Genomic DNA, 27,123 nt, shown 5'->3' on the forward strand with positions numbered 1-27,123 from the left:
AGAAAAAATTAAGGGATCTGAATTTTTTCACCTTCCCAAACCTTTTTTACATTAAGTGAAAATACCTATAAATGATATAGATCGAGGTAAATAAAATTCGTAATGCATACATGATATCTCTAAGTTTATATACTTTCACTTTTAAAAAACCTTTCCTGAGAAAGGTACAGTCACATAAATACAGTGAGTTTAAAATAACTGAGAATGGAATTTCTGGAGGGGTTGAGGTATTTTAGAATGTAACATTGAACGTGCATTAGCGTAGTGCTGTGGGAAAGCTTGAAATATGGTTAATACATCCTTGTGTCGAAAGGACTCCATCAGAGCAGACCAGTTTGATCGCTTGTGCTTAAACCTTATGCTGTCCACTTTCTAAAACAGTCCACCATCTTATAAGAATTGCACATCCTTGGTTCAAGGTTTAAATAAGAGAGATTGGGACAGGGGTTAGGTACCAACATCACAAGACCACGATCTCCCCACCACCACCACCACCAACTCCCCTCTTCTTCCTCTTGTTCTTACATCATTAAAAATCCCCATGGTGGGCTTCCCTGGTGGCGCAGTGGTTGAGAGTCCGCCTGCCGATGCAGGGGACACGGGTTCATGCCCTGGTCTGGGAAGATCCCGCATGCCGCGGAGCAGCTGGGCCCGTGAGCCATGGCCACTGAGCCTGCGCGTCCAGAGCCTGTGCTCCGCAACGGGAGAGGCCACAACAGTGAGAGGCCTGCGTACTGGAAAAAAAAAAAAAAAAAATTCCCCATGGTGCTTTATTTGTGGGCCTGACAAGGGGCCAAAGTGATTTGCCTTCAGTGGAGGAAATTTTCGTTGACCATCTTGGCATTGAAGGAATTAACAAAGGCGCAGATGAGCCGGGATACTGCCTCACAGTCGTACATCATCACCACCGCCGCCACTACCACCACCTCAGGCAGCTGTTGTTTTTTGAGTAATTACTCGGTTTCAGGCACTGTTCTAAGTAGTTCACACCTTATTTAATCCTAACAACCTTCTGAGCTAAATGCAACCATTACCATCATTTTTTAGTTGAGGAAACTGAAGCTGAGAGTGTTTACTTACTTGCCCAAGTTCCCCAGAGCCCATGTGTTCACCCCTTTCCGCATCTCTGCTGCTTTCTCCATTGCCTCACAGTCAGACTGGAGGGACTTAATGCCAGGTGGGTCGCCAGCATCGTATAGGGGCGCACTCACTTAGTCACTGTTCAGTTTCTGGCCCCCATAACAAATTGTTACCTAGTCAAGAACCAAGAAGCATGAGCGAGGGCCTCACTGATGTTGCTGTTGTCATTTCCCCAGACTGTCAAAGACCCTCCTTCAGAGCCCATTTTCTTTGGGTTGTCAGGGTAACGCGTTTGGAAACATGCAGCACACACACTAACAACAGCCAGGAGCCAATGCTTACATAACAGGAAAAGAAACCGGAAAAAAAAAAAACTTTAAATATAAAGCACAAGGGCTTGAGTTGATGCCTATAACGTTAATGAAATAAATTTGTTTTCTTGTTAGGAATAAATATGCCTGTGTTTTAAAAAGATAGTCATAAAAGTGAATAAAATTAAATTCAGGCATCCAAAGACACAGGCATGAGGCCTCTGAAACCTTTGCTAACGAGGAAGAGCCCATTGTCCGGTAGTGGTAGACGAATGAGGCCAGGCTGCAGGGACTGAGTCCTGCCCCTTACAGCTGTTGGTATCGGAAATCCTTTTGCCATGACACAGGGATCATAGTTGTTCCCATCTTCTTTTTCTGCTTGCTGCTTCTGGGGGCTTTAAAAAATGTCGTGTTTAAGGTGGCGGCCCTCCCATTTTGAGCCAGTCACACTTGAAAAATATACCCTGAAATTATCTAAACTTAATTTCTGGCCATTTTGTTTCAGAAATACTAACCCCAGGGGGTCCTTGTTCTCTCCACTAAAACTTGATCTATTTGGAAAAATTCCATTTACTCTCTGTAGAAACTGACTGGACATGGCTCCTGTGAATGATACGGTTGTTATTATCCCTGAACACTGTAAAAATGAGCTTTCAAACAGTTGGGTTGGACCCAAACAGAAAGTGATGTATGGCTTGAAAATGGTCTCGTTGAACATGATGCTTCAATATTTTACTGACCAGTGCAGCACAGGTTTTCGAAATACATGTTCAGTTTTTTGAAGTTTTATCTTTAGAGTAGAAACTTCCTCACAAACCAAAATAGATGAATCCAGTGTGTTCGAATCAATGCTGAAGTGTCATCCACATCTGCAGAATGAAAATCATTAGCTCATTACTTGAAAGCCACATAAAATGAAACCATTTTACTCTACTCTTCATCCAGCTTTACCTCTTCACTGAAGGGAATAGTGCTGAAAATGCGTGTAACTGGATTATTTTTTTTTTCCAAAAGTTTTTCAGAAAATACTAAAGCAGATACTGAGCATGGGGTAGCATCCCACCTAGATTGAGTTGAGTACGTCCAAGCGTGCATTTAACACAAACTCATTATTTCTCCAAAGTCTGTGCTTGAAAATAGATCGAGGAGATTTCTCCAAACCGTGTGGCATAATTTCAAGTACATTTAAACTATGACCAGAATGTTTTGTTGGAAAAATGAGAGTGGATAAGGATATTGTAAAAACTGCAGTGGAAAAATACAATGACGACTTTTTTACACGTGACTCTAAGAGGCTCTTAACTCTGTCTTTTGGAAGAGTTTACTGGTTCATAACATTTATTAGTAGCCACATATCTAGGACCGGAAGAGATTCAGAAGGTCTGCATTCTAATCCCAGCTTGGTCTACAACCAGCTAGAAGGCTTTACCCAAGCCTGCCAGCCTCTGTGCCCCAGTTTCACTTCCAAAGAGTAAAGAATTTGGACTAGCCGTCCTCCCAGTTGCATTCCAGCTCCAGAATTATATGATTCTTTGGGGGGGCTCTTATTATGATTCTTAAATCTGTCAACTCTTGGACTGTATTTCCAAAAATGGCAGATTCACTAAAGTCCTTCTCATGGAGGAAAAAAAGTGCTGGGAGTGACACTGTGCGCTGTCATCTCAGAGAGCGAGCAAAAGCCTTTCAGCCTGAGAGCGTTTGGGTCCCAGTGGGCATGCGTGGGCTCTGCTAGCTTAGGCATTTCCCCAGCACGGGATCCCTCAGCTAGTTAATGAAGGTGCGAGTTCTGCCCTGTACCCTGCTGCCTTCATTAGGCCTTGGAATGCAGAGGCCAATGGTCAGTCATCATTTACAGTGGAAATCTGAAAAAAGTCGTGTTTCCCAGAGCTGTCAGCAGGCCCTTAGAACCTTCCTGAAAATGATGAAAAGTTTCTGAGTCGTGCTAATGAAGCTTAAACACTTTACACTGTTTAACAACAAATAATGTGCCCGTTTGGAACTCAACAAAGGAAGCTTTGAATTAGGACTGAAAAATGTCATAGAGCATTGCGGGCAGGGAGGACATACTGTTCTCTGGGTGTGGTGTGTATCACCCAGAGCACCTCCCAGACGGCTGCCTTTCTTTTCTCCAAAACAAGTCGCCATTATCTTGATTTCTTGCCCGCTGCAGCAGATTGCAGGCCATTTTAACAGGCTTGTGATGGGTTTAAATGTCAAGAGTTTTGCCCAGTGGGCAAAACCCTCACTTATTCCAGAGGGTTACAAGTGTTGAAAAGCAGGAGTTTAATCCTTGTTTTCATCCTCCCTTAGATCAGAACAGACCTCTCTGATGGCACACCTCCGCTGTTCTCCTGAACTGTGGCAGGAATAACTCCAGGCATAATTAGGCAGGTGTCAGGTTTAACCCTGAATGCCTCTACAGGCGGTCACTTCCTTGCCTCCTGGCAGCCTCTCTACTCTGCTGGCGATGCTTCCAGTTGTAAAGTTGTGCCTGATATTTAACCTCGGTGTTCCCTGCTGGAACTCTCTCTTATTATTCTCATCGACCGAGAATAATTGATCTGTCTTCACTCAGCAACTTCCATTTGCACGTTTCAGGAGTAGCTGTATCATCTCCTCTCTGTTAGAGACAGACTCTCTCCCCTGGTTGCTAAGTCTTCGTACACCTTGTTTCCAAAAAGGATTCCTTGGTGTGTTCATCTTCTAAGCATACCCTCCAATTTGTCATCCCTTTGTTATTATTCACGTTGGTACTACACCTTTTTTTACCAAAATGGAATGATTCCCTCTCCTTTTACACGTAATCCTCCGGATTAACACAATTCCAAGGGTTTGACTTGGACACCATTGTGTTGTCGACTCATTCACAGGGTGATTCACTGTGTCCTCCGTGTCGAGGACAACGGAGGGATCCGAGCAGGAGAAACGGACATTCCATCACTACGAGCTGCGTCCCCAATGCACGTGCACACCTGCACACACACACACCCCTCCACGGGTCAGAACTGAGTTAAAGCCTTCATAGGGTAGGAGTATGTGGTGATATTTGGAGCATTACGTGGAGTGATGGATATAACGTAACCAGATCTGAGTTACGGCTGCATCTGTTTGTTGTAACAGATCTTCTGTTTACGAGCGTAGGTGTCTGAAGTTTAAGAATTGAAGGACCTGTATGCTTATGTTCCTGACTTCTATTCCTAAAGTCATTAGCATTCAAGTAAATATTTGATTTTATCTATTTTATTCTCAGATCCTCAGGTGAAAGCTGTATTCCTTGTGTGCCCGTTAATTACACGAGCCCTGGGGCATTCTGCTCAGCCACAGGAAATATTCACCTGTGGGCTCTAGCGGGTGGGACCCTTCCTGTAAATTTCCTTGATTACAGAATTGCTGTTTCCTGGGGTTCTTGTTAAGACACTCATCTTTAGTCCTAAGACTTGGTTGCAGGAATCCTTTCTAGTTATACGTTTCTTCAGACATTTCTAGCAATGGGCCCCACTAGACAGTGACAAAGGCAATGCGTTTTATGCCAGGACTGTATACTTGAAATAGTCTTGCTGTTAAAACACTGGTGAATTTTACTAAAGTACAATAGATTTCAATTATTCACAAAGGTTAAGGAATGGGGTGTTCTGACTGATCGAATTTTCTAGAATAATCACCATATGTACCATTCAAAGATGGATAGTCTTTAGAAACTGTATAATTGCTTCTTTGTGCGTATAGTAAGCTCTCAGGGAGTGTATATTGAACTGACCAGAGCTGGAAGGACCTTTAGAGATCATCTAGTCCAAAGAAGAGGAAACCAAAGCTGGAAGGGCTAGATGATTTGCCCGCTGTGGCCCTGTGAGTGAGCAGGAGAACCAGGATAGAGCCCAGATCTTTCTACACTTAATCCAGGATTCTCTCAGCTACGCACACTGCCCTACACACTTTGGGCTAAGATGGGGTGATGGAGAAAATGGTGGCACCAGTAATTTGCCTCACTTAGTAGAGCTAGAACTTGAACCCATCCAGTGCGACTCGCGATCTTATGATCTGAACTACAGTACCGCCTTCTTAAAATATTTGTTGTTCCCTTTCCATCTGAAAAGAAAGTATCCAAAAATTGTTCCCAGGGAAATATCTTGCTTTAGTAGTAATGTACAGGTCTAAACATATCCAAAATATCTTCTATATTTAAATGCATGTGAAATGCTTAATAATCCAGGTGGGCAAATACGGAGGCCAAAAGAGCATCACAGTATGAGGTTGTCCTGCTGAAATTCTGCTGCTGTGGGCATGTTTGGTATGTGAAGGCTGCATCTCCTCTCGTACTTTCTATGGATTCATGTCCATTTACACCGAAGTTGTAAGGACTGGTCCCAGGCTCTGATGAGAAGACAGTGATGATGATGAAACCCAACTTTGCACCTGAGCCTTTGAGCACTGTGACTGCCATGCTGCCCCTGCCCCTCGCCTGGTTTAGGGCTGCATTGTTGCACATGGTCTTCCTGACACTCACACAGGCTTAGTGCAGCAAACCAAGCTCTCACCACCTGGAGTCCCCAGGGGATCCAGTCTCTCTCCTTGTCTCCCGAAGACTTATCTAAAATGACTTAATTTGACTCTCACCCCATTAATATTTGACGGTAGTGCAGAGAATTCAACACATATTCTAAACATTTTAAAAAATCAGCCTTAATGAAGTATAATTTACACAAAATGCATCCTTTTATGCCGAATGATATTCCATTTTATGTATACACCACAACATGGGGTGATTTTTCAATGTTAATTCAACTTTGCCTTTCTAGAGCTCACTTGATCGTGACGTATTGTCTTTTTTATGTATTGCTGGATTCTGTTTGCTAATATTTTGTTAAGGGATTTTATGTCTTTGTTTATGAGGAATATAGTCTGTCGTTTTCTCTGTTTGTAATGTGCTTTTGTCTGGTTTCAGTGTGAGGGTATTCTGGCCCCATCAAATCAGTTGAGCGTGTTCCTTCTTCCTCTGTTTCCTTAAGATTGGTATTATCGCTTCCCTAAATTTTGGTTAGAATTAACCAGTGAATCCATGCGGGCCTGGAGTTTTCTGTATGGGGAGACTTTTGATAACAAATTTAATGAATAAAAAAAGATGGAGGGCAAGTTAGATTTTTATTTCTTCTTATATCAATTATATAATTTATATCTTTCAAAGACTGTTCATCTCATCTAACTTGTCGAATTTGTTTGCACAAAGTTGTTTGTAATATTCTTTTATTATCCTTTTAATGTCTCTAGAATGAGTGATGTTTTCTTGTTCATTCCTGATATTGGTAAGTTGTGCCTTGTTTCTTTTTCTTTGATCAGTCTAGCTAGAACTTTCTCAATTTTATTTACTTATTTTCCAAATTATCTGCTCTTGATTTCAGTGATTTTTCTCTATTGTGTTCATTACTGAGAGGCCTGTTGTCGACTGTTTTGAGGAGAATTTTCTGGATGAAGTCACCCTTCCAAGCTTTTTGTTTGTTTGTTTGTTTTTTCAAATCATTCTTATGACCTTCCTTGTTGTAAATGATGGCCTTTGTTCCTCTGAAGTTTTCCCCTTTCCCCGGGCAGAGGAAAGTTTCCTTGGGATGGGAGTGCTGTGGGAGAGGAACAAGTAGGCAGGACGCAGGGCGGTGAGCAAGAGGGTCAGATTGATTAACTTTATTTCTCCTCTGATGTGCAGTGTAAAAGCTTGTGCCAGGGTTTGAAAGACTGCCACGAGGTTTCTCAGCTTACGGCAATACGGTAACTGTTGAGTCGGCCCCGGTTTGGTGAGGCCACCGTAAACCTGTAGGGGGTGCCCTCTGAGAGTTTGTTCAGGGCGCCGTAAGCGTCTTTTGCCTGCCACCGGTAGAATCCTAGATTTGGCTCCACTGGGAGAAATCCATTCTGGTACAAGTTTTAACTCCTTCGAGGGTGGCAAAAGGAATTCTGGAGCCCGTGGCCATGCATGCCGGTGCCCGAGTGGAAGCCATTTTATTTTCTGTTAAGAAGGCCCCGGTCCCGTGCTCACGTAGCAGATTCCCAGACGCGCTTTGGCGTGTAGTCAGCTCCCAGGGTGATGGATCAGCCAGAGCCCGTGCCTCGCGGTATTGCTGACCTAAACACCTACCCCCTCCTAGGATGCTTAGCTATAGCTCCTCTTTTCAACAGCTCCAGATGTATGGGTGAAAACTTCCTTTTTTTTAAGGTCTAAAACTGAAGATTCATTAAGAATGGAAAAACCCCCGCAATCTACAAAGACAAGCAAAACCTTTTTGAAACAAAGCTGTTTAATTACCTGCCTTATTTGAAGGGCGTTTCTACACTCAGTCATTTTCAACCACCTATAGGATTTTTGCCATAATCTTTGGTCAGCTGTTCTATTATTTGCGTAATATTTTTCTTTAAATAAACTCATTTTTAAAACTTAACCCCTTTCTAAGAAGTAATATCTATGAGATCACAGGTTTTATTTGCTACTTACATACTTTTCTGTGTACCTTGAAAGTGTTCATCCACAGATCACCTAACCCCACCCCACATGCCGCTCTGTGAGTTTCATGTCACGCTTTGGAAATTGTTGGTCTGGGGCAAATGTGAACTGGACGGTGAACTTAGAGGGAGAAGCAAACTAGCGCTTGGCAGTGGTCTGAGAAGGAACGGTTTGTGCCTGCAGCGTGGAGGGGCATGGCCCCTTTACGGAGAAAGGGGCACTGAGAGGAGGAGAAGAGTGGGTGACAGTTTCTCAGTGAGGCAGATACTTTCATTATGATCCCATTATTCTGTTTAAAGCCATGAATTTCAAAAGTAGTCACGTCCACAGTTAAAACACTCCAGGAGACACTTGTTAAACGAATGATGTTGAATTAAAGTGCTAAGCAGAGTGTATGTGAAGTTTTACTTCATTACCAATTTAGAATAGTCGTGTCACTACTGTTCTCAATTAGTTGAACTATTTTTGAATTTATTTTTCCGATTTCTTGTTCTAGCGGGAGAATTGCAAGGTTGGTTGGAACGTCATAGGATTTATTTGAGGGGAACCTTTTAGAGTTCCGGGAGGCGTCTCCAGCAAAGAGGCGGTCTCCAGTTCGAGGAGGTCTTTTCTAAAGGGCCTGTTTCCAGAGGTGCAGGCAGGTGTGGGAAAACACAGGGACTAGTGCAGTAGCCCAGGCCGGCCCTTCCCCTGAGGGGTGCGGGGAGAGTGTGGTTACAGGAACCCAGCATGAAAGGGAGCGGGCTGTGAGCTCTGAGGGTCATTTTCGCAGATCCGACAGAGGTGACTGATTTAACAACTATTGTAAATTGGTCTTGCTGGAAAGTTTGATGTGGGTGTTTTGTTTGTTTGGGTTTTTTTTTCCCTCTCTGTAACATGGAAGGGCTCGCAGAGGAGGTAGATGTTGGGTGAAATCAGAATTCTTTCCCAAGCTTAATACATTGTTTCAGCATTTTAGGGAAAACTAGGACCCACCAATATCTGAGTAAATTTTTTAAAAGTATTTATTTATTTATTTGGTTGCACCAGCTCTTAGTTGCAGCAGGCAGGCTCCTTAGTTGCAGCTCGAGGGATCCTTAGTTGCGGCACATGGGCTCTTTAGTTGTGGCATACGAACTCTTAGTTGTGGCACGCATGTGGGATCTAGTTCCCTGACCAGGGATCAAAGCTAGACCCCCCTGCATTGGAAGTGCAGAGTCTTATCCACTTATCCACTGTAGGGAAGTCCCCCTGAATAAATTTTTAATGCAAGAAGACGTTGAGAAAAACGTTGAGACGTTGAGAAAAACGTCTACCTTTTAGTTATTAATGTAAAGTAAAATGCAAAACAAGTATTCACCTTTCACCCCTTCCTGTAACCTACCAACTTTGCGCTTTGATTTTCTCCCAACTGGGGAATGGAAGGAAATTTAACTTAGTTGTCCTGTTTTTTCCTGGAAATAAGCCTGTGATCTTGAAGGAAAATGGCTTGTAACCAAATGAAGTGTGAGCCCCCTGAGGGCGGAGACCACCTGAGCATCACTGTGTCCCTGGGCTCAGTTAGGCACCGAGTGGATATTTACTGAACGACTGGGAAGAGAGAAAATCATGCATTGATTCCATTTTGTCAATACGCTACTCAGAACTTTCTCAGTTGTCTTATAAAGCCCGGGGAATGACAAAAAGGCAATCTGCTTTTTCTGTGCAATCCTCACAGACCTATAAAAGCACTGTGATGTGCAGGAAAGCCCTGGAATGGGGATCAGAGACGTCAGTTCTGGGCGCGGCTCTGCCACTTAGCTGTGCTGTTACCTCGGGCAGGTCACTTAACCTCCTTTTTTCTGTCATTTATGAAGTAGGAGTTTGGCACTTGCCCTTCTTATCTTACAGAGGTAGTGAGAGATCGAATGACACAAAGGATACAAAAGTGCTGTGGCAACTGGAAGGCAAGGCCCGCTTTCCTGCTCAACCTGACTCTTCTCCAGCAGAGAGCGCAGGCTGGGCCCGTCCCTCCAGAGAAAGCCTGCTGCGAGCCAGCTAATACAATTTATTTATTTCTAATCCTTAGTACTTAAGATCATTCCCTGAGCACAGTAATTATCGACAACTATAGGCACTCAATAAATATTTGTTAATAGATAATAGGGATAGTTTACAGACTGAATTCTTTACCTCTCTAAATCATGCTAAATCGTGTATAAGAAGAATTCTGTCTTTATGATGGTATTTGCCATGTGTTCCAGTTCATACATACCCAGGGCTTACTGGGCTGCTTGACACCCAATGGAAGAAGGAAGGTTAGTTTCTGTATTTCAGTATATGGTGAGTGTTTGCGCGTTTATTTCAACTTACGGAAATGGAGGTGGCTTTTGTTTGCTTGCCCAGGTGGTTCTCCCAGATTTGTTCAGGTAACACATTCGCGTAGTTCAAAGTTCATAAGCTACTCAGGAGGGAAGAGGGGAAAGCTCCCCTTCTTCTTCTGTGGCCTGGCTACGGTTCCACTCTGAGGAAGCAGCTCTTCCTACTCTTGACAGCCATGTCTGCTTAGGTGTTGAGTTTCCATAAAGAGATTTTGAAGTTTTGAGTGTCTTTTCTTGAAAGAGAGTAACAGTAGGTAGCTAGCTAGCTGGGTAGAGGTGGCAAGGGAGGGCGTGTGGTGAGGGACGGTGGAGGAATCTTAGCTTCTCTTTCTGTCTGTCACTCGTCTAGTCTTGCTTTTTTACGTACAGTTAGAGAATAACTAAACATCTCTGACCTACGTGATGATACAAATACTTTACAAACCTGAGAAATTTGACCAAAGTGGAGGAAGTGAACAAGTTTGACCTAAGTTTCCAATCCTGTTTCTTCAGCATATTGAGATTGATAGTTGGAGTTTCAGGCAGTCTCATCCTCACGAAGTAATTAACCAAACCCCCTTCTGTGCCCCCCACTGGCAAAGTCCTCTTGGTCTCATCATTCTGGACAGGTGTGGAGGAAAATCTTAAAGTATTTTCAGATGGTGCAAATTACTCCTTTTTTTTGGTTTTTTGTTATCTGCTGGGCATTACCCTTTCCCCAGAAAGGTGGTTTATTAACATATGATTTCCTAACTTTCAGATTTTGTACGGGTGGAGAAAATGAACGGCATGTATCGTACACACTGTGTGGGGTAAATGCTATTTAAATCTGGTCTGAGCTGCTAAACGTCTCGCTAACACGGGATCACTGGCTAGAGTCCAGGTTTGTTGGGGTTTTTTTGTTTTTTTTTCCTTTGAGGAGGGGTCAGACTTTAGAGGACTAAGCCATCTGTCCAGCAAGTTATTTTAAGGCTTTAATAACAGGTACTCTGCAATATATTTCAGCGTGTAGGGGAGACAGCTAATGTTTTGCAAAACCGATATCTTTAGAAATGTCTTCCACATTCTGTTTTGTTATCATTTTGGTATTGTAATCCTGATTTGATAGCACACATCTTTGTACTAATGTTTTTGCAGAATTAATTAGTTCATTAAAAGCAGCATTTGAAAACTGGCATGTCAATAACACAATGCATGCCTTCAGAACGCTCTTGCTTCTTAGACGCATGGAGCTTCTCCTAAAACAGATGCAGGGATCTTGTAGCTGCGTATTAAGCTTTAAGACTTTGAAGACTCTCTGCTGCCTTCTTTGAGGTGTGTTCTGAGGGGCTCTGTGGTTGCCGTTGTTAGTGACTTTTGATGGCTAATGTAGTGAACTCAACACGTCACATCTTCACCTGCTAAAGAGAACTTTGCATTGTAGTTGTTTCATAACTGCCTAACTGGCGTCTGCATAGCTTACTTTTAATGTCCTGTCTGCTCCTTCGGCAAATATTTAAGGAGTGCCTGGTGGGTACCAGGCACCGTGGCCAGTTGCTGGGATTCAGCCTTGAAGAAGGCGGTCATGCAGTCCCCTGGAGAGACCTGTTGAGGAGACAGACCTTAAGTAATCACTGCGAAAAATTGCTTAATTACAACTGGGACGGGAGACGCAGAGAGAATTAAAAAGTGTAACAATAGAACTACCATATGACCCAGCAATCCCACTACTGGGCATATACCCTGAGAAAACCATAATTCAAAAAGAGACATGTACCACAGTGTTCATTGCAGCACTATCTACAATAGCCAGGACATGGAAGCAACCTAAATGTCCACTGACAGATGATTGGATAAAGAAGATGTGGCACATATATACAATGGGATATTACTCAGCCATAAAAAGAAACGAAACTGAGTTATTTGTAGTGAGGTGGATGGACCTAGAGTCTGTCATACAGAGTGAAGTAAGTCAGAAAGAGAAAAACAAATACCGTATGCTAACACATATATACGGAATCTACAAAAAAATGGTACTGATGAACCTAGTGGCAGGGCAGGAATAAAGACATAGACATAGAGAATAGACTTGAGGGCATGGGGTGGGAGGGGGAAGCTGGGGCAAAGCGAGAGTAGCATCAACATATATACACTACCAAATGTAAAATAGTTGGCTGGTGGGAAGCAGCTGCATAGCACAGGGAGATCAGCTCGGTGCTTTGTGATGACCTAGAGGGGTGGGATAGGGAGGGTGGGAGGGAGGCTCAAGAGGGAGGGGATATGGGGACATGTGTATGCCTATGGGTGATTCACTTTGTTGTACAGCAGAAACTAACACAGTATTGTGAAGCAGTTATACTCCAATAAAGATTTATTTTTTAAAAAAGTGCCATAAGAGGCGAGATGAAGGGCGCACTGACTGATGGGGGCGCTGGGGGGAGTGTCAGAGAAGGTTCCCCTGAGGAAGTGTCATTTAAGCTGGAACCCAAAGACTTGAAGCATGCACGGGGCTGACCTGGGCATGGGGGTGGGAGGAGTTATGAGGGGAATCCTCCAGGTGGAGAATGTGGAACGTGCACAGCACAGCGTGCAAGGTAGTGCGAGCCTGCTCTGGACGTGGGGGGAGGAGGCGGGGCCAGGCCAGAGCAGAGCAGCAGCTGGACCTCGGGGCCTCGTTGGCCCTCCGAGGACTTGAGGTTAAGTTCACCACCGAGCTGTGCCTTAAGCAGTGATGCAGAAAGCGGGGAGCTCTCTCTTTTTACAAGCAAGGAGCTTCTGTAAAGCACAGGTGATGTGGCTGTAGAAGGCAGAAAGGGTTACTTACTCTCAGGTGACCTCTAAGGTCATGGAAGTAGGTCCTTGACTTTGTTGGAAAGATTAGCAGTGAGAGACAGTAGTTTAAAAACAAACACTAACCTTGGACTCCAGCATGGAAGCATGATTTTAAGATGATCACAACTATCAGATCCATTGTACCCCCTGTACTACCACTTCAGTTATGTTCACTTCTAGGCTGCGAAATATATATATATATTTCCAAAATGAAGATAGCTTTATTGAAAACTACAGTTTTCCATCCAGAAAGGACTAAAGAAGAAAACCAGATACCTTCATTCTAGAACAGGTCTAGAGCAGTTTTTCTGAACTTGGGGTCCATGAATGGACTTTAAGGGACCTATAAACTGCAGAAAATTACATGCAAAATTTTGTGCAGACATATACTTTAGTTTTTAGTGCATTCTGAAAGGGATCTGTGACCCAAGAAAGATTTAAAAACACTGATAAATCGGAAACACTGATAAGGCTGAAGGAAGTAATTGGGTGGAGGGAGATACTGGTCAGTGGGTTGGAAGCAGCCTGGTGGTCCAGCAGTGCATGGGGCTGTCTTATAAGGTGTGCTACAGGGTTGTTTATTTAAGCAGACCATCTCTTGGAGATGCTGTTAAGTCCCTAGATTGACGGGGACATTGAGTAAGAGGACCTCAGAGATCCCGGTGTTCTTTAATTCTCTGATTAAGGACATTTAAAGGAGCAGGCCAAGCTGCTTGAAGAAAATCAGAAGAGAACAAGGTTTATAGGGCTTCAGAGACAAATGTTAGGATTCTGAGAAAGGCATGGTTGTTTCTGAATCAGCAGAGATGTTGGAATAGTTAAGACTGAAGCTTGGTACTAAGGAAGCCTTTGGAAAGCCTGAGAAGGAGCCGTCGGATGCACTGGGGAAATTGGATCCGAACCCATTGAGAGTCTGACTGTAACTGAGGAGCGGGACAGGGAGATGGAATTCTCTAATTGCTTAAAAGTTCATTTTCTACCTGAAAATATTGAAACTATGAATCACACCTTGATCTGAACCTGTGATTTCTAGGAGTTTGTGTTTCTAAAAACCTGGTTCTTGGACCAGCCAGCCAGCTGATCAGCTGAGTGCTTCAAGGAGGAGAACCAAGCAGCTCTCCGTTTTCGAAAGGCCTCTGTAATGTAAATAGGAACAGCAATCTTTCCAAGTTATTACCCTGTTAACAGGTTGACAGATATGTGCAAATTGTGACTCACTGCTCAATTTGGCACGAAATTAATGTCGTTCTGCACCGCGTCTGCTCAAGTGTAAACTAGTCACCACTGCCGTGTTGGTGCTTGTTTGCCTATATTCCAAAGGTAAAAATTAAAGTCATTCGATCCTGCCGCAGAGCGGAGTGCAGCATATGGTGGCGTGTGGGAGGGGAGCGCGCTGTTCCTACCTGTCCTGGGCCCGCGCTCTGAGCTCTGCACGCGCTGGCGGGGCTGGCGGGGCACACAGAGGAAGCCAGGAGCCCCTCCCATGCCAAGCCCCACCCTCTGCAGAAAGAAAATGTCATCTCGGCTCCAGCTTTTTAATTTGCCGTTCCAGGCTTTCCTTATTTCTGTCAAGTCACTAGTGGTGCATTTGCGTTTTGAAGGTTGGGTCTATTTGAAAATGAAATGTTTTGATTTTTTGCTTCTAGGATTCCGACATTGTTTTCCTCAGCGAAAGATGCAGCTGACTTTCTTTCTCTTTTTTGGCAAATACATAATGTCACCTGTAAAAAGGAAATTTGCATCTCCTTTATGTTAGGTGTGGGAATGAAGAACCGTCTCCTTGAAGCGCATTTTTGCTTAATAAAATCTTCGGATTGAGCTTTGCTGAGCTTTATCTGAGATCACTGGCTGGGGAGGGGACCAAAAATACCGCCCCCGACCTCTCTACTTTCCCATGTCCGCATCAGATATTTCTTCTGGGGCTCTTTTCTCCTGCCACTGCCTCCCTTTACAAGTGAAGAGCTCGTATGCAGAGGATTCCAGAAATGTCAGGGAGCATTTGTTGCCTCTGCCCTTTCAGAATGCTGGACCCTGCTGAAAGCAAGCAAATCGAGTAGTTGGCATAGAGTCCTGGAAATCTACACCCTGAACTTGGTTTCTGGAATCATCACCTCACCTACCTATGCCCCTAAATTCCCAGCCTACTAGAGAGACAGGTTTTCTAGAAAGTACTTCGGAACCTTCAAGGTGAAAGGTACAAGGGAGAGCAAATTACGATGTTAACTTTGTGCTCAAGTTCTGCATATTCATTTGCATTCTACTGTCCAGAGCTATAATGGCTATTGATTGAGGATCCGTTCAGAAGACATTGGCTGTCCCCCTCCCCGTTAGCATATACTTAGCAATGACCTCCATCCACACAGGAGAGTGGATTTCTGCTTCCTGCTGAGTCTGAAGTAACTGGGTTTACATCACACACATAGAGTTGTTAGCAAAGCAGTCTGTAAATGCAGAAATGTCTCCAGTGACCTGGTGTGAACTTTTGACATGAAGGTTGCCACCTGTCTTCCACCATCTCAAGAAACAGTAGGCAGTTGTGAAAAATGAGTTAATTTCCTCCTTTCCTCATCTTTTCGCCTCTTTTGTAGCGTTTAAGCTTAGAGCCAAGGTTGTGTATCGTGAAGCTGTAAATCTAGAAGGGACCGCGGGAGATGATGCGTGATGTCTTAGTCAGTCTGGCTCTTAGCCATCCAGGAAAGATTGTTTTCTAAACCATTTTCAAAATCAACAGAATGGAGCCTTGCCTTTAAGCAGTACCTCTTTTCTTTTTAAGCTAGTTCGCTTTTTAATGCCACGTCCTCACCTTGTGGTCCTTTCTTGAGATGGAAGATGGCTCTTCGGTACTGAGTTTTAAAAGCCGTTTGCACACTTGAAGAATACCCGCGTCTCCCCACGGGCAGCCCCGTTTTCTGCAGGAGCAAGCAGCCTTCAGCACCCCCCCCTTCTCGCTTGTCTCTGCTCTGGTCTTCCTATCATTGTTACTCACCACTGGGCCTTCTAGAGTTTCCCCCTTCCTTTTTCAACCTGCAGTTTAAAACTGCATATAACGTTCCCTAGGGAAAACCTGATAGGTTAATCAGCAAGATTACTGACTTCCATAGCTCATATGTTGATGTTCACTTTTTAACAATTGGCATCGTGTTGTCTGCTGTCTCTCGTGAGCCCCAGGTTTCAAACTAAAATCCGTTCATGTTGTGAGTGGAGAGCGAATCTCCCTCTTCCCCCAAGAGAACATAGCTTTTATATGTCCCTGATCTAATGGACGTGTAATTTAATTTGTCGTATCCAACAGATACGAAATCCAACGTAAAAATCCTTAACAGATAGTTTTGCATCTCAGCTACTGTTTTCTACATCCCCTTTGTGCCCGTGTGATTGGACGGTGAGCACAAATGCTGCTGTGATTTTATTCTCAGAGGATCTGAGCCAGACCCAGCTCTGTTGATGCTGTGGGTTGGTGTTTTCTCAGTGAGCTTCCGCTGGGGTATTGGGGGTGGGAGGGATTCTTCCTCCTAAGAGAGGACAGTTTTGCAGACTATGCCCACGATGCCCATGATATACCAGTAAGAGTTATTTATAAATTTTAAGCCCTAAGTTTATGCCATGCTAAGTGCTTAATGTCAGTTGTCTCAATGATCATTGAATCGTAATAGGTACAGCTTCCATTTGGACCAGAAGAACAGAAGACTGCCTTTCAGAGGGATGTTTCCAAGAAAAAAATGGAAACTGATATGTCTGATATGTTTGACTGTAGTCAGAGACGTTTTAGAGTCAGGTAGAGAGTTTAAGGGAAAAAATTGTCATAGGTACACAGAAAAAGAATCAAGTGAAAATCCAGTGAAACAAAAAACTGTACAAGTAAATAAATATACTCACGAGCCACTATGCAGCTCAGCTATTAAAAAAATATATATAGCAGATATTTTAGAATGTAAACAAGAAATACTGATTTAAGCAAAAATGGTGAGATCATTTGAATTAGTTAGACTCAAACCAGAAAAACAGGAATGACTTCAGGTATTTAAAACAGAAGGAATTTAATCCAGAGACTTGATTATTGAGGTGATTGAGAAGAGAAGCCAAAGAGGAAACAGGAAGGCAAACAGAGGTGAGCAAAACAGGAAGCTGCTTCCATCCCTAGACCAGGAGGACAGAGGGAGGGGCCCTGTACTTGGAGCCCAGTGGCCAGGAAGGTGGCAGAACTAAATTCTGGTCTATAGAAGAAAGCCACGAGGTCACACCTTAAAATGAAAAACCAAGAACTGGCATTAAAAACACATCATGTGGAAATACAGAGGTAAATACCAACAGAAATCACTAAAAAAATGCATGGTCACCAAATCACTAAAAAGCAAGAGGGAGAACTGGGGAGTAGTGTTTTTCCTTAAAAGGCTTATAAATCCCATCTGCCTTCTTAAAAACGTATTTCACTAATGAAAAATTAAATTGAGAAGGAAAGCGTACCCTAGGTTTGTATTTCTGTGACTAGGGCTCCAGCTCTTACACCTGTGTGTCTTTCTCCCTCTCAGGTATGTTGACGACGTGATTAGCCGCATCGACAGGATGTTCCCTGAAATGTCCATCCACTTATCCAGACCCAATGGGACGTCCGCCATGCTTCTCGTAAGTTCTGCCTGACCTCTTTGTAGGGACACGTGCAAGGACATTGGCCTCCAGGTTAACCTGTTTCTGTGTGGTCGGAGCTCTAGAATGGAAATTAAATCCCAGTTTGATGGTGAACAGCGTTATTTCTCTTTACCGGCATTCTGTAGTACGTTCTACATGCTTTTGAATGAAATCGCAGAGCCCATCTAAGAGTTACCCAGACAGGAAATACAGTGTGAGACCCTGTCCCCTGTGAGTCAGTTCATGGTGTTTTGGTGAACCTGTCTTATAGTGTACCAAAGACAATAGGAATGCTCGCCTATTGGATCCTGCTGTGGGAAATCATTTATAAAATCCATTCCGTATTTGAAGAAAGTGTCTGAGTGCTTATCACTGACGGTTTCTGATTTTGTTGTTTCTTTTTTCTTTTTCTTTTTTTTTTTTTTAAATATTTATTTATTCATTTGTTTGTTTTTGGCTGTGTCGGGTCTTAGCTGCGGCACACAGGCTCCTCTCTAGTTGTGGTGCGCGGGCTCAGTAGTTACGGCATGCAGGCTTAGTTACCCTGCGGCATGTGGGATCTTAGTTCCCCGACCAGGGCTCGAACCCACGTCCCTTGCATTGGAAGGTGGATTCTTAACCACTGGGCCACCAGGGAAGTCTGATTTTGTTGTTTCTGATGTGGGTTTGCTCTGAGCAAGTTGGCCTCCTGACCTCATCACTGATGTTTGTATTCACATAAATTCACCAAAGACGGGTGTGTTTGGGAAATACGGTAGAATAGAAATGCTAAATTATAGTAGCAATTAGAAAGGCACAGAGACTGCAGTGATGAGGTGCTTTTCTGGCGCTCTGGGTACTAATACACATGCTTGGAGAGCCCTTCCTCGAGCACAGATTTTGAGGAGCCTCCATGTTTTACAGAAAAGGAGAATTAACTGCTTAAGAGTGATGGTTTTTGATGGACATCAGGAAGGCAGGCTTCAGGACTGAGTGTTTTTTTACATCTCACTAGCACTGCTGCTCTGGGTCCTGGTGTGAAGTCCCCGGACTTCAGCGTTTTACCATTGTAAACTCTTATAAATAGGTAGTCACCCAGGACGAGTGACTGTTCACTCAGTCCACTCACCTGAAGAGAGCAGGCTTATTGTGTGTGCATGTGTGTTTTTCTCTTAAGAAAGGAAAAGAGGTGGGATTGTTAATTGGGCGGGATTTCACGTGTGAGGCAAAATTAGTGACGTTCATCTGGGTAACATGCTACTTTTCTTTAAAATTCTTTCAGTTAAAAAGTACAGCGAATGAGATAACACAGTGTTCTTTTGCTAGAAAAAGAAAACAATTTGTATATGTCTAGAAAAACATGCAATATTTTCTGCCCCGGTTAAACGTACAAATTGTCTAAATGTTAAGATCCTCTAGACCCAGCAGCTGAAACATAAATCCCACTTCCAGGATACTTGACAGGGACCAGAGAGTTAATGAAGATAAAAGTGAAAGTGTCCACAGTGAGATAGGTTTGCTCAAATCATTTCTGGGTCATTGAGCCTCCGTTTCCTGATGAAGGTATAGGGATTTGGCATTGACAGGAATGAGCAGGGAGAACAGGCTTCTAGGCAAACAGTCTAAGATATTAGAGTTACTTCCACCTGAGAAAGTGGGCTTTTATTTCACAGCGACCTGTCAGCCTCATCTGCTTTCTCACTGAGCTTCTGTTTTCATAGACTGATGATGAGAGTTTAGGGGCTCGATCAAGGACAGGATTCGCTTTTATACACACCGTTTTCACGGCCACGAGTGGCTAATTCAGATCACTGTGCATCTGGCCAGCAAGCTGTCATCTTCCTTAGGTGACATGGGAATTCACACAAGGTGGTGTCTGTTTATAGGAAGAGCAGTGGGTGATCTGATTCGGAATTAAATTGCCAGGTGGATAATCATACTTTTAACATCATGGCTTTATTTGGCTTTTACTTTTAAAGATGGTATTTTATTAGACTGCAGATCCCTAGGCCACTTGCTGTCACCACACACATCTTCTCTGAGGTCGAAGGGAATTTCCACCTGGGCGGAGAGCGGGACCGGCAGCTGCCACCTCCCCTTGTCCCCTCGCTAGTCACCTGTGCCCTGTGACCGGTGGAGACAGTGTGAGACCCGTGCTGTAGGCAGTGGGGCGCCACTGCACGAGGTTCAGGCAGGAGTGAACCTTGTTTTCTGGAGATCCTTCTGAAATGAATTGTGTGAATCTGGGAGGTGGTGCACTCTGAAAGCTTTGGGAGGCAAGTGAGACTGATGGGGGGACCGACCAACTAGGCCGCTGAAGCAGGACGCGCGTGGGCAGTCTCTGCTGACACCTCCCTCTGCCTGCTTGGCTGAAGCCTGAAGTGCACCCATGCTTTGTAATAAAGCAGCGTTTCCTCCTGAGTCAGCCAGGCTTCCGTGAGTGCAGGCGACAGAAACCTGCTCTGATGAACTGAAGCAAGAAAAGGGTTGGTTTTTGTCTTTGTTTTGCTTTTTAATGATGCTGGATGCTCACAGACATGAAGATAGAGCTGCCCTGCCAGGAGGGACAAAAACCAGGTCCACTCCAGGGGTGTCAGGAGCAGGACAAGGTCCCTTTTTTTTTTTTTTTTTTTTTTGCGGTACGCGGGCCTCTCACTGCTGTGGCCTCTCCCGTCGTGGAGCACAGGCTCCGGACGCGCAGGCTCAGCGGCCATGGCTCACGGGCCCAGCCGCTCTGCGGCATGTGGGATCTTCCCAGACCGGGGCACGAACCCGCGTCCCCCGCATCGGCAGGTGGACTCTTAACCACTGCCCCACCAGGGAAGTCCGACAAGGTCCCTTTTGGACTCTGTGGCCCAAGTGATTTGACCTCAACTGCCTTTCGTCCTTTCATCCTGCGCCTGTGCTCATATATCCGAGGGGAAACACTCCCACTGGCCTAACCTGAAGTTGTCCCTCCCCCTGGGGGGGTGGGTCCTGCCTTGGCAGCCCCCGAGAAGAATGTGGAGTGGAGGAGGTCATTCCTCAGGGGAGAGGCAGGGCCGAGCAGGCAGTCCGTATGACAGCACATGTCCCTTGCCCCCTGAACCACGCGGAGCCTGCCTTGTGCTTTACCTAGCGCTCATCTCCTTTCCTCCTCGTAGAGGCCCTCAAGGTAGGTAGCACCGATGGGTTTCATTTCACAAGTGAGGAACCTGAGGTGGTGGAGGTCGTGGTTTCTCCAGGCTCGTGCAGCCAGGACACGGCTTCCAGGCCTCCGGGGTGCTTCTTCCTCCCGTCTCTGATTATACTTCGTAGCGCTGGTGAGTAAGATTTGGGTGATCAGACACCAGGCGGGTAATTTTTTCTTGTTTTTTTTTTAATTGTGTAATTTGATGTATACAAAGGAATATATGTAATGTGTATGCCAGTTTCAAAGTGTAGTGATAAACACATGAGCTTACTACCCAGTCTAAGAAGCAGAAGATAAGCAGTGTGTGCTTCTCCCCAGTCTTTGCCTCTCCCCCCAAAATCACCACCACCCTGATAATCATCCCCTTCTCTTCGTTTTTTAAGTATGAATTTACCACATGGACATGGATCCCTAAGTAATGTATCGTTGAGTTTTGTTGAATTTTGAACTTTATAAGAACAGTGTCATATTGTGTGGTTGTTTCTAAGATGTAGCCATGTTGGTAGTTGTATCTGATAATTTGATCATCTTCATGGTTATGTAATAGTTCATTCCGTGACAGTACACACTTTATTCTTTCTCCTGTCATTGTGCGTTTGGGTTGTTTCCGGTTTTGCTTTTTAAATAATGGTGGCGTGGTCATTCTTGCACATGTACCAGGATATATTTTTAAGCTTTCGCCCATGCCACGGAGGCAGTGGAGGAAGGGCAGTGTTGGGAGCAGTGGAGCAGACAGCTTTTCCTTTCTTTTTTTTAAAAAATAAACTTATTTATTTTATTTTTGGCTGTGTTGGATCTTCGTTGCTGCACGCGGGCTTTCTCTAGTTGTGGCGAGCAGGGGCTACTCTTCGTTGTGGTGCGTGGGCTTCTCATTTCGATGGCTTCTCTTGTTGCGGAGCACGGGCTCTAGGCACACAGGCTTCAGTAGTTGTGGCACGCGGGCTCAGTAGTTGTGGCTCGTGGGTTCTAGAGCGCAGGCTCAGTGGTCATGGCGCATGGACTTAGTTGCTCCATGGCATGTGGAATCTTCCCAGACCAGGGCTCGAACCCCTGTCCCCTGCGTTGGCAGGCAGATTCTTAACTACTGTGCCACCAGGGAAGCCCCGGACAGCTTTTTCCAAGAGTCACTTGAATTGTGAAATGTAGTGGCCTGGGGTCCACACTGGTGTACAGAGGAGTCCAGAAACAGCTCTGGTTAACATGGCCTGGCGTCCACAGTCAGCATGTTCCACTGATTTTGTTGTCACTGTAGATCTCTTCTGGTTTTGGTGTGTGAGCACAGAGGGGGTTTTGGATTTTTTGTGCACACACATGGAAAAATGGCTTAAAGTCATTGAACTCCAGAGCATTCTGTGAACAAAGGGCAGGTTTGGTGATCCCATTTTGGTTTCCTCCCTCACCAAGCAATCCCTGCCAGGGAGCAGCAGGGTGCCTTAGATGTACGAAGATCTGTACCTGGGAGCCTCAGCCTGTCACCAACAGCTTCTTCACAATGTAGAGGGGAAAGGAAACAATGAGGACTATATTATCGAATTGGCACCTTCTAAGGCGATTTGGGGTCAATTTTGCTCCTCTGAAAGCTAAACCTGCCTTTCCTTGTTGGCCTGGAGACATCGGGCTTCAGAGCCCATCAGACGTAGGAGCAGTCACCTCCGGCCTGGGCTCTGTGCTTGACCTGGAGGCCCAGGCATTGTATCCGCTTCCTGCTTGTGGACACACAGGGAGCGCAGGCTCAGGAGGAGGGAAGGGAGGACAGATCGGGACTGAGTCAGTGTTCGCTGAGTGAATGCATGAATGACGCAGAAAAGCGTCTTTCTCTTCTGGATGTCCCGGTTTCTCCCCATGGCTGCAATGGGGACCTGCTACTCAGGGGAGAGGAAACTAGCCTGCTTCCAGAACTCTCAGGGCGGTTATCACCTTAACTTCTCCTGGCACCTTTGTGAGCCTTGGGTCATCGACTGGAGCCTGGACAGGCCAAGTCCTGGCTAATATGAAATCTGAACTTTCAGCCTCTTACATAATCCTTAACTACACTCCGGCTGGCTCTCTCCGCTCTGATCAGGGGCTGTTTTGGGGTTGTGTAAGTTAATAACTCATGATAAAGTAAATTCTGTTCCCGTTCTTTGAAGAGATGAGCTCAGTCATCCAAAAATAAATCTAGCTGTGTTGATATTTAGTTTCAATTAATCTACCGCCTTACATCCCATTATTAATTTTCTTCAAACAGTCAAAATATTGTAAGAGCTTAACTGAGTCAGAGTAGAACAAGCAGCTGGCTTCTTTCGGCATTTAAAATATTAATCCACAATTTTTTACTGATCCACTAGGTATGAAAATGTAAGAGAAGAAGACAAAGATGAAGCTTCAACCATACTTGAAACGTACCTTAATACGTTATAGATTAATCTTTATTGTTACATGGTTTACAACAGATACATCTCATTTATCAATCTCTTTAATATACTATTTACCAACCCTCAGTTTCTTTAACGTATTCATGCCTTGTTTTTGAATGACTCATCTGTTTTAAACCGTTTAGACACATTATCTCATTTCACTCCATCCCAGGCTCTCTGAGGTAGGAAGACTGTTGAACAGCTAAAGTGCTTAACTGTTTCTCTGCTTAACTTGATTTCTCTGCTGGGTTCAGTAGTTCTCAAAGTTTAGTAGGCCCAAGAATCACCAGTGTAGTTTGTGGAAAATGCATATTCCTGGCAGGCGGCCCAGAAATTCTGATCCAGCAGCTCTGGGGTAGAGCCCCAATGCCACATTTCCCACCCGAGTTTCGAGTCATCTATGGAGCACGTTTCAAAAAGCATAATATTAAACCATTGTGCCCTTGGGGTTCCAGTGAAGGTGGGCCTTTTCGATACGTCTCAGATCAAGCATCAGGCCCTTTTGTGAGCTAGGTTGCTAAAGCATTCATACATTTATTCAGTAAACACTGAGCACCAGGAGAGGAAGGCATAGTGCTGGATGCTGTTCAGCCTTGACCACAGTCCGTGTACTCATGGAGCCTGCGTTGCACTCATGGACGGGAGACCAGCCAGGTGTTGCATAATATGATGGGGAGGGGGTGGGGGCAGATCCGGACAGGGGCTGGAGAGAGGAGGGCATGGTGCGGGGAGCTGGGGCTCAGGGAACCCCTCTGTGAGCAGAGACCTGCGGGAAGTGAGGCGAGCCTGGAGCCGGGCCCATGAGAGGCAGCGCAGCATCAAAGACCCGAGCCCAGGACGGTTTGTGTGCAGATCACACCCAGGAGGCTAGGCTGGCTGGAGTGCAGGGAGCGAGGGAAGAGAGGGAGGAGGTGAGACTTCCGAAACAGAACAGGCAGGGACCAGGCTCTGGGCCTCACAGACTGTGGGTAGGGCTGGGCATTTGATTTTTTTAATTTTAACTTCAGGTTAAATCGATCATAATCCTTGCTTGATGATCACAATGTCATCATTGATCCAGACATGGCCCTTTCGTATTTATTTATTTACTAATAGAGTGAACATTTGTGAACCTACCCCCCAGCCTGAGAGCTAGAACATTATCTGCAACCCTGTACCCTGTGAGTGTCCCCGGCCGCTGTCCTGTAGGAACTGTTATCCCTCCCTTTATGGGTCATTCTCTTTCCTTTCTTGAGGGAGGACTTCACACGAATATATGTATTCCTAGATACATATGTATAGTGTGTTCTGTAATTGTGCCTGTTTATCTTAAGGATTTTTAAAAGGGATCACATGTTGTCTTCAGGGACTTAATTTTTTCACTCAGCATTCTATTTTTTAACTAAATTTTACTCAAATTGTTGGTTTAGCTACAATAGCTTATTCATTTTGCTGATATGAAATATTCCATTATATGAATATAGCCTAATTTAGTTATCCATTTTTCTATCAGTGGTCATTGATTTGTTTATGTTTTTTTATTTTTGAATCATGAACAATCTGCTTTGAACATTCCTTTTTTTTTTTTTTTTTTTTCCGGTACACGGGCCTCTCACTGTTGTGGCCTCTCCCATTGCGGAGCACGGGCTCCGGACATGCAGGCTCAGCGGCCACAGCTCACGGGCCCAGCCGCTCCGCGGCATGTGGGATCTTCCTGGACCGGGGCTAACACATATATATGGAACCTACGAAAAGAAATAAAAGGTCATGCAGAAACTGTGTCCCCTGCATTGGCAGGCGGACTCTCAACCCGTGTCCCCTGCATTGGCAGGCGGACTCTCAACCACTGCGCCACCAGGGAAGCCCTGCTTTGAACATTCTTGTTCGTGTTCCTTGGGACCCATGGGCTAAGGTTTTTCTTAGAGCGACTCCCAGGAGAAGAATGCTTAGTTTAGGGCAGTGGTTCTCGACTAGGGGTGATTCTTTTGCCTCCCAAGGGACATTTGGTGATGTCTAGAAACATTTTAAATCGTCACAACGTGGGGGGAGGGATATCGCTGGCATCTAGTGGGTAGAGACCAGAGATGCTGCTAAACGTCCTGCAATGAGCAGGACAGTCCTCACTTCAAAGGATTGTCCAGCCCCAAATTAAAGTGCCGAAGTTGAGAAACCCTGGTTTAGGGCACGCAAATATTCAACTTCCCATGAAAATGCCAAATGTTTTCCTAAAGAGTTGCACTAGTTTACACCCCACTAACAGTTCTGAAGTACTAAAACAGGTTTTTCCCAAACATACAAAGACAGAACTAACTTCGGTTGTCCTTCAGAAGTTTTCTGAGACCATCCAGTGCTAAAATTCTGTGATGCTACAGCCATCACTTTACGAAGCTGTACCCATGTTTTAACACAGCCTACCCATTTTTTGCCACAGCACAGGATATTATCAGAATTCTTTGTTAAGTGCTTTTTTTTGGGAAAATGCCATCTTATAAAATTTATAATAAAAGTCAGTTTTGATAGTGCCGCTTCACTTTTGACACATAAAAAGTTGGTTTACCAAACCTGGTTCCAAAGGACATTTATTTCCAAAAATCAGACCCATTCTTTACAACAGCAGTTCTCAAATTATGGTTTGGCAACAAGGGATTACAGAGACCCATTCAGGAGGTCCACAGAGTCAAAACTGTTTTTATGGTGATACTCAGACATCGCTCTCCTTTGTCACTTTTGTTCGTTCACAAGTTCATGGTGGAGTTTTCCAGAGGCTACATCGTGAGGGATGACATCATCATGTGGGCACCTGTTGGCTCCTGTAGCCTTGTGTTTTAAACATTTCTGTTTTATTTCTAATATGGTAAATATTGACAAATGTATTCTACAGAAACAAAAGTTGCTTGAGGTCCTCAGTAATTTTCAAGAGTGTGGAAAGGTCCTGAGACCGAAATGTTGGAGAACTGCTGCTTTAAGAAGTATGTTAACTGCTAGGACTATTCAGAACAGTTTATCAAACTAAATTTCAAAAAGTGTTTCTAGAAATGTTTGTTGCAATGGCAATGATATGAATGGAGATTTATTAGTGATTAAAAACTTTGAGGTTTAAAAAAAAGGTCAAGGGCTTCCCTGGTGGCGCAGTGGTTGAGAGTCCGCCTGCCGATGCAGGGGACACGGGTTCGTGCCCCGGTCCAGGAGGATCCCACATGCCGCAGAGCGGCTGGGCCCGTGAGCCATGGCCGCTGAGCCTGCGCGTCCGGAGGCTGTGCTCCGCAACGGGAGAGGCCACAACAGTGGGAGGCCCACAAAAAAAGAAAAAAAAAAGTCAAAAAGTAAAAGTCAAGGGAATATGGGACATTCTACAGGACGACTAACTTAATGTGGGGAAAATGGAGAGGATGGAGTGCTTAAAAGGCTTAACAGCAGTATGAGACGTGTGGACCTTGTCTGGATCCTGATTCAAAAAAACAACTGTAAAAGAATGTTTTCTAAGCAATCCAGAGGAGCTGTACATGGTCTAAATTTCAAAGGATACCAAGGAATTGTTGGTAATTTTGTTAGGATTAGTAACATTCTCATGGTTATAAAACAAAAGATCTGTTTTTTAGAGGCACATGCTTCATTCAGTATGTAGAGCTCAAACGACATGATGTATGAGGTTTGCTTTAAAAATACTTAACAAAGAAAAAGGAGGGATAAATAAAGCAGGTATGGCAAAATTTTGATAATTTTTAAATTTGGGTGGTTATTAAGCAATCTGTCTTCCTTTGTGTTTGAAAATGTTCGCACTCAGAAATGTTATGAATGGTTATTTAAATTCAGGTCTCTCCACATACCTTCCAAACAATATGGAAAAACAAGAACAAATAAAACTACAAAAACCGTACGTTAGACACAGCTAAGAGGCCAAGAACACCCACACTCCGAATTATGTGTGAGTAAACAACAAACAAATCCTAACGAGCTGTCGCTT

The 27,123-nt window shown here is 44.4% G+C and overlaps 1 protein-coding gene across 2 annotated transcripts in view; it reads left to right on the plus strand.

Annotated features, from left to right (window-relative positions):
* The window catches only part of MED27 (mediator complex subunit 27), a gene marked incomplete at its 5' end in the record, with an annotated part of 198,539 nt that overhangs the window by 112,261 nt on the left and 59,155 nt on the right, over positions 1–27,123 (plus strand). For both annotated transcript variants that reach the window (XM_082843420.1, XM_082843421.1), the window contains one exon: positions 17,537–17,630. In XM_082843420.1, coding sequence (XP_082699546.1) covers positions 17,537–17,630 — 94 coding nt within the window. The remainder of the gene's footprint in view (positions 1–17,536; positions 17,631–27,123) is intronic.

Source organism: Leucopleurus acutus (genome assembly GCF_964270905.1).
Source record: "Leucopleurus acutus genome assembly, chromosome: 7".
Classification (NCBI taxonomy): Eukaryota; Metazoa; Chordata; class Mammalia; order Artiodactyla; family Delphinidae; genus Leucopleurus; species Leucopleurus acutus.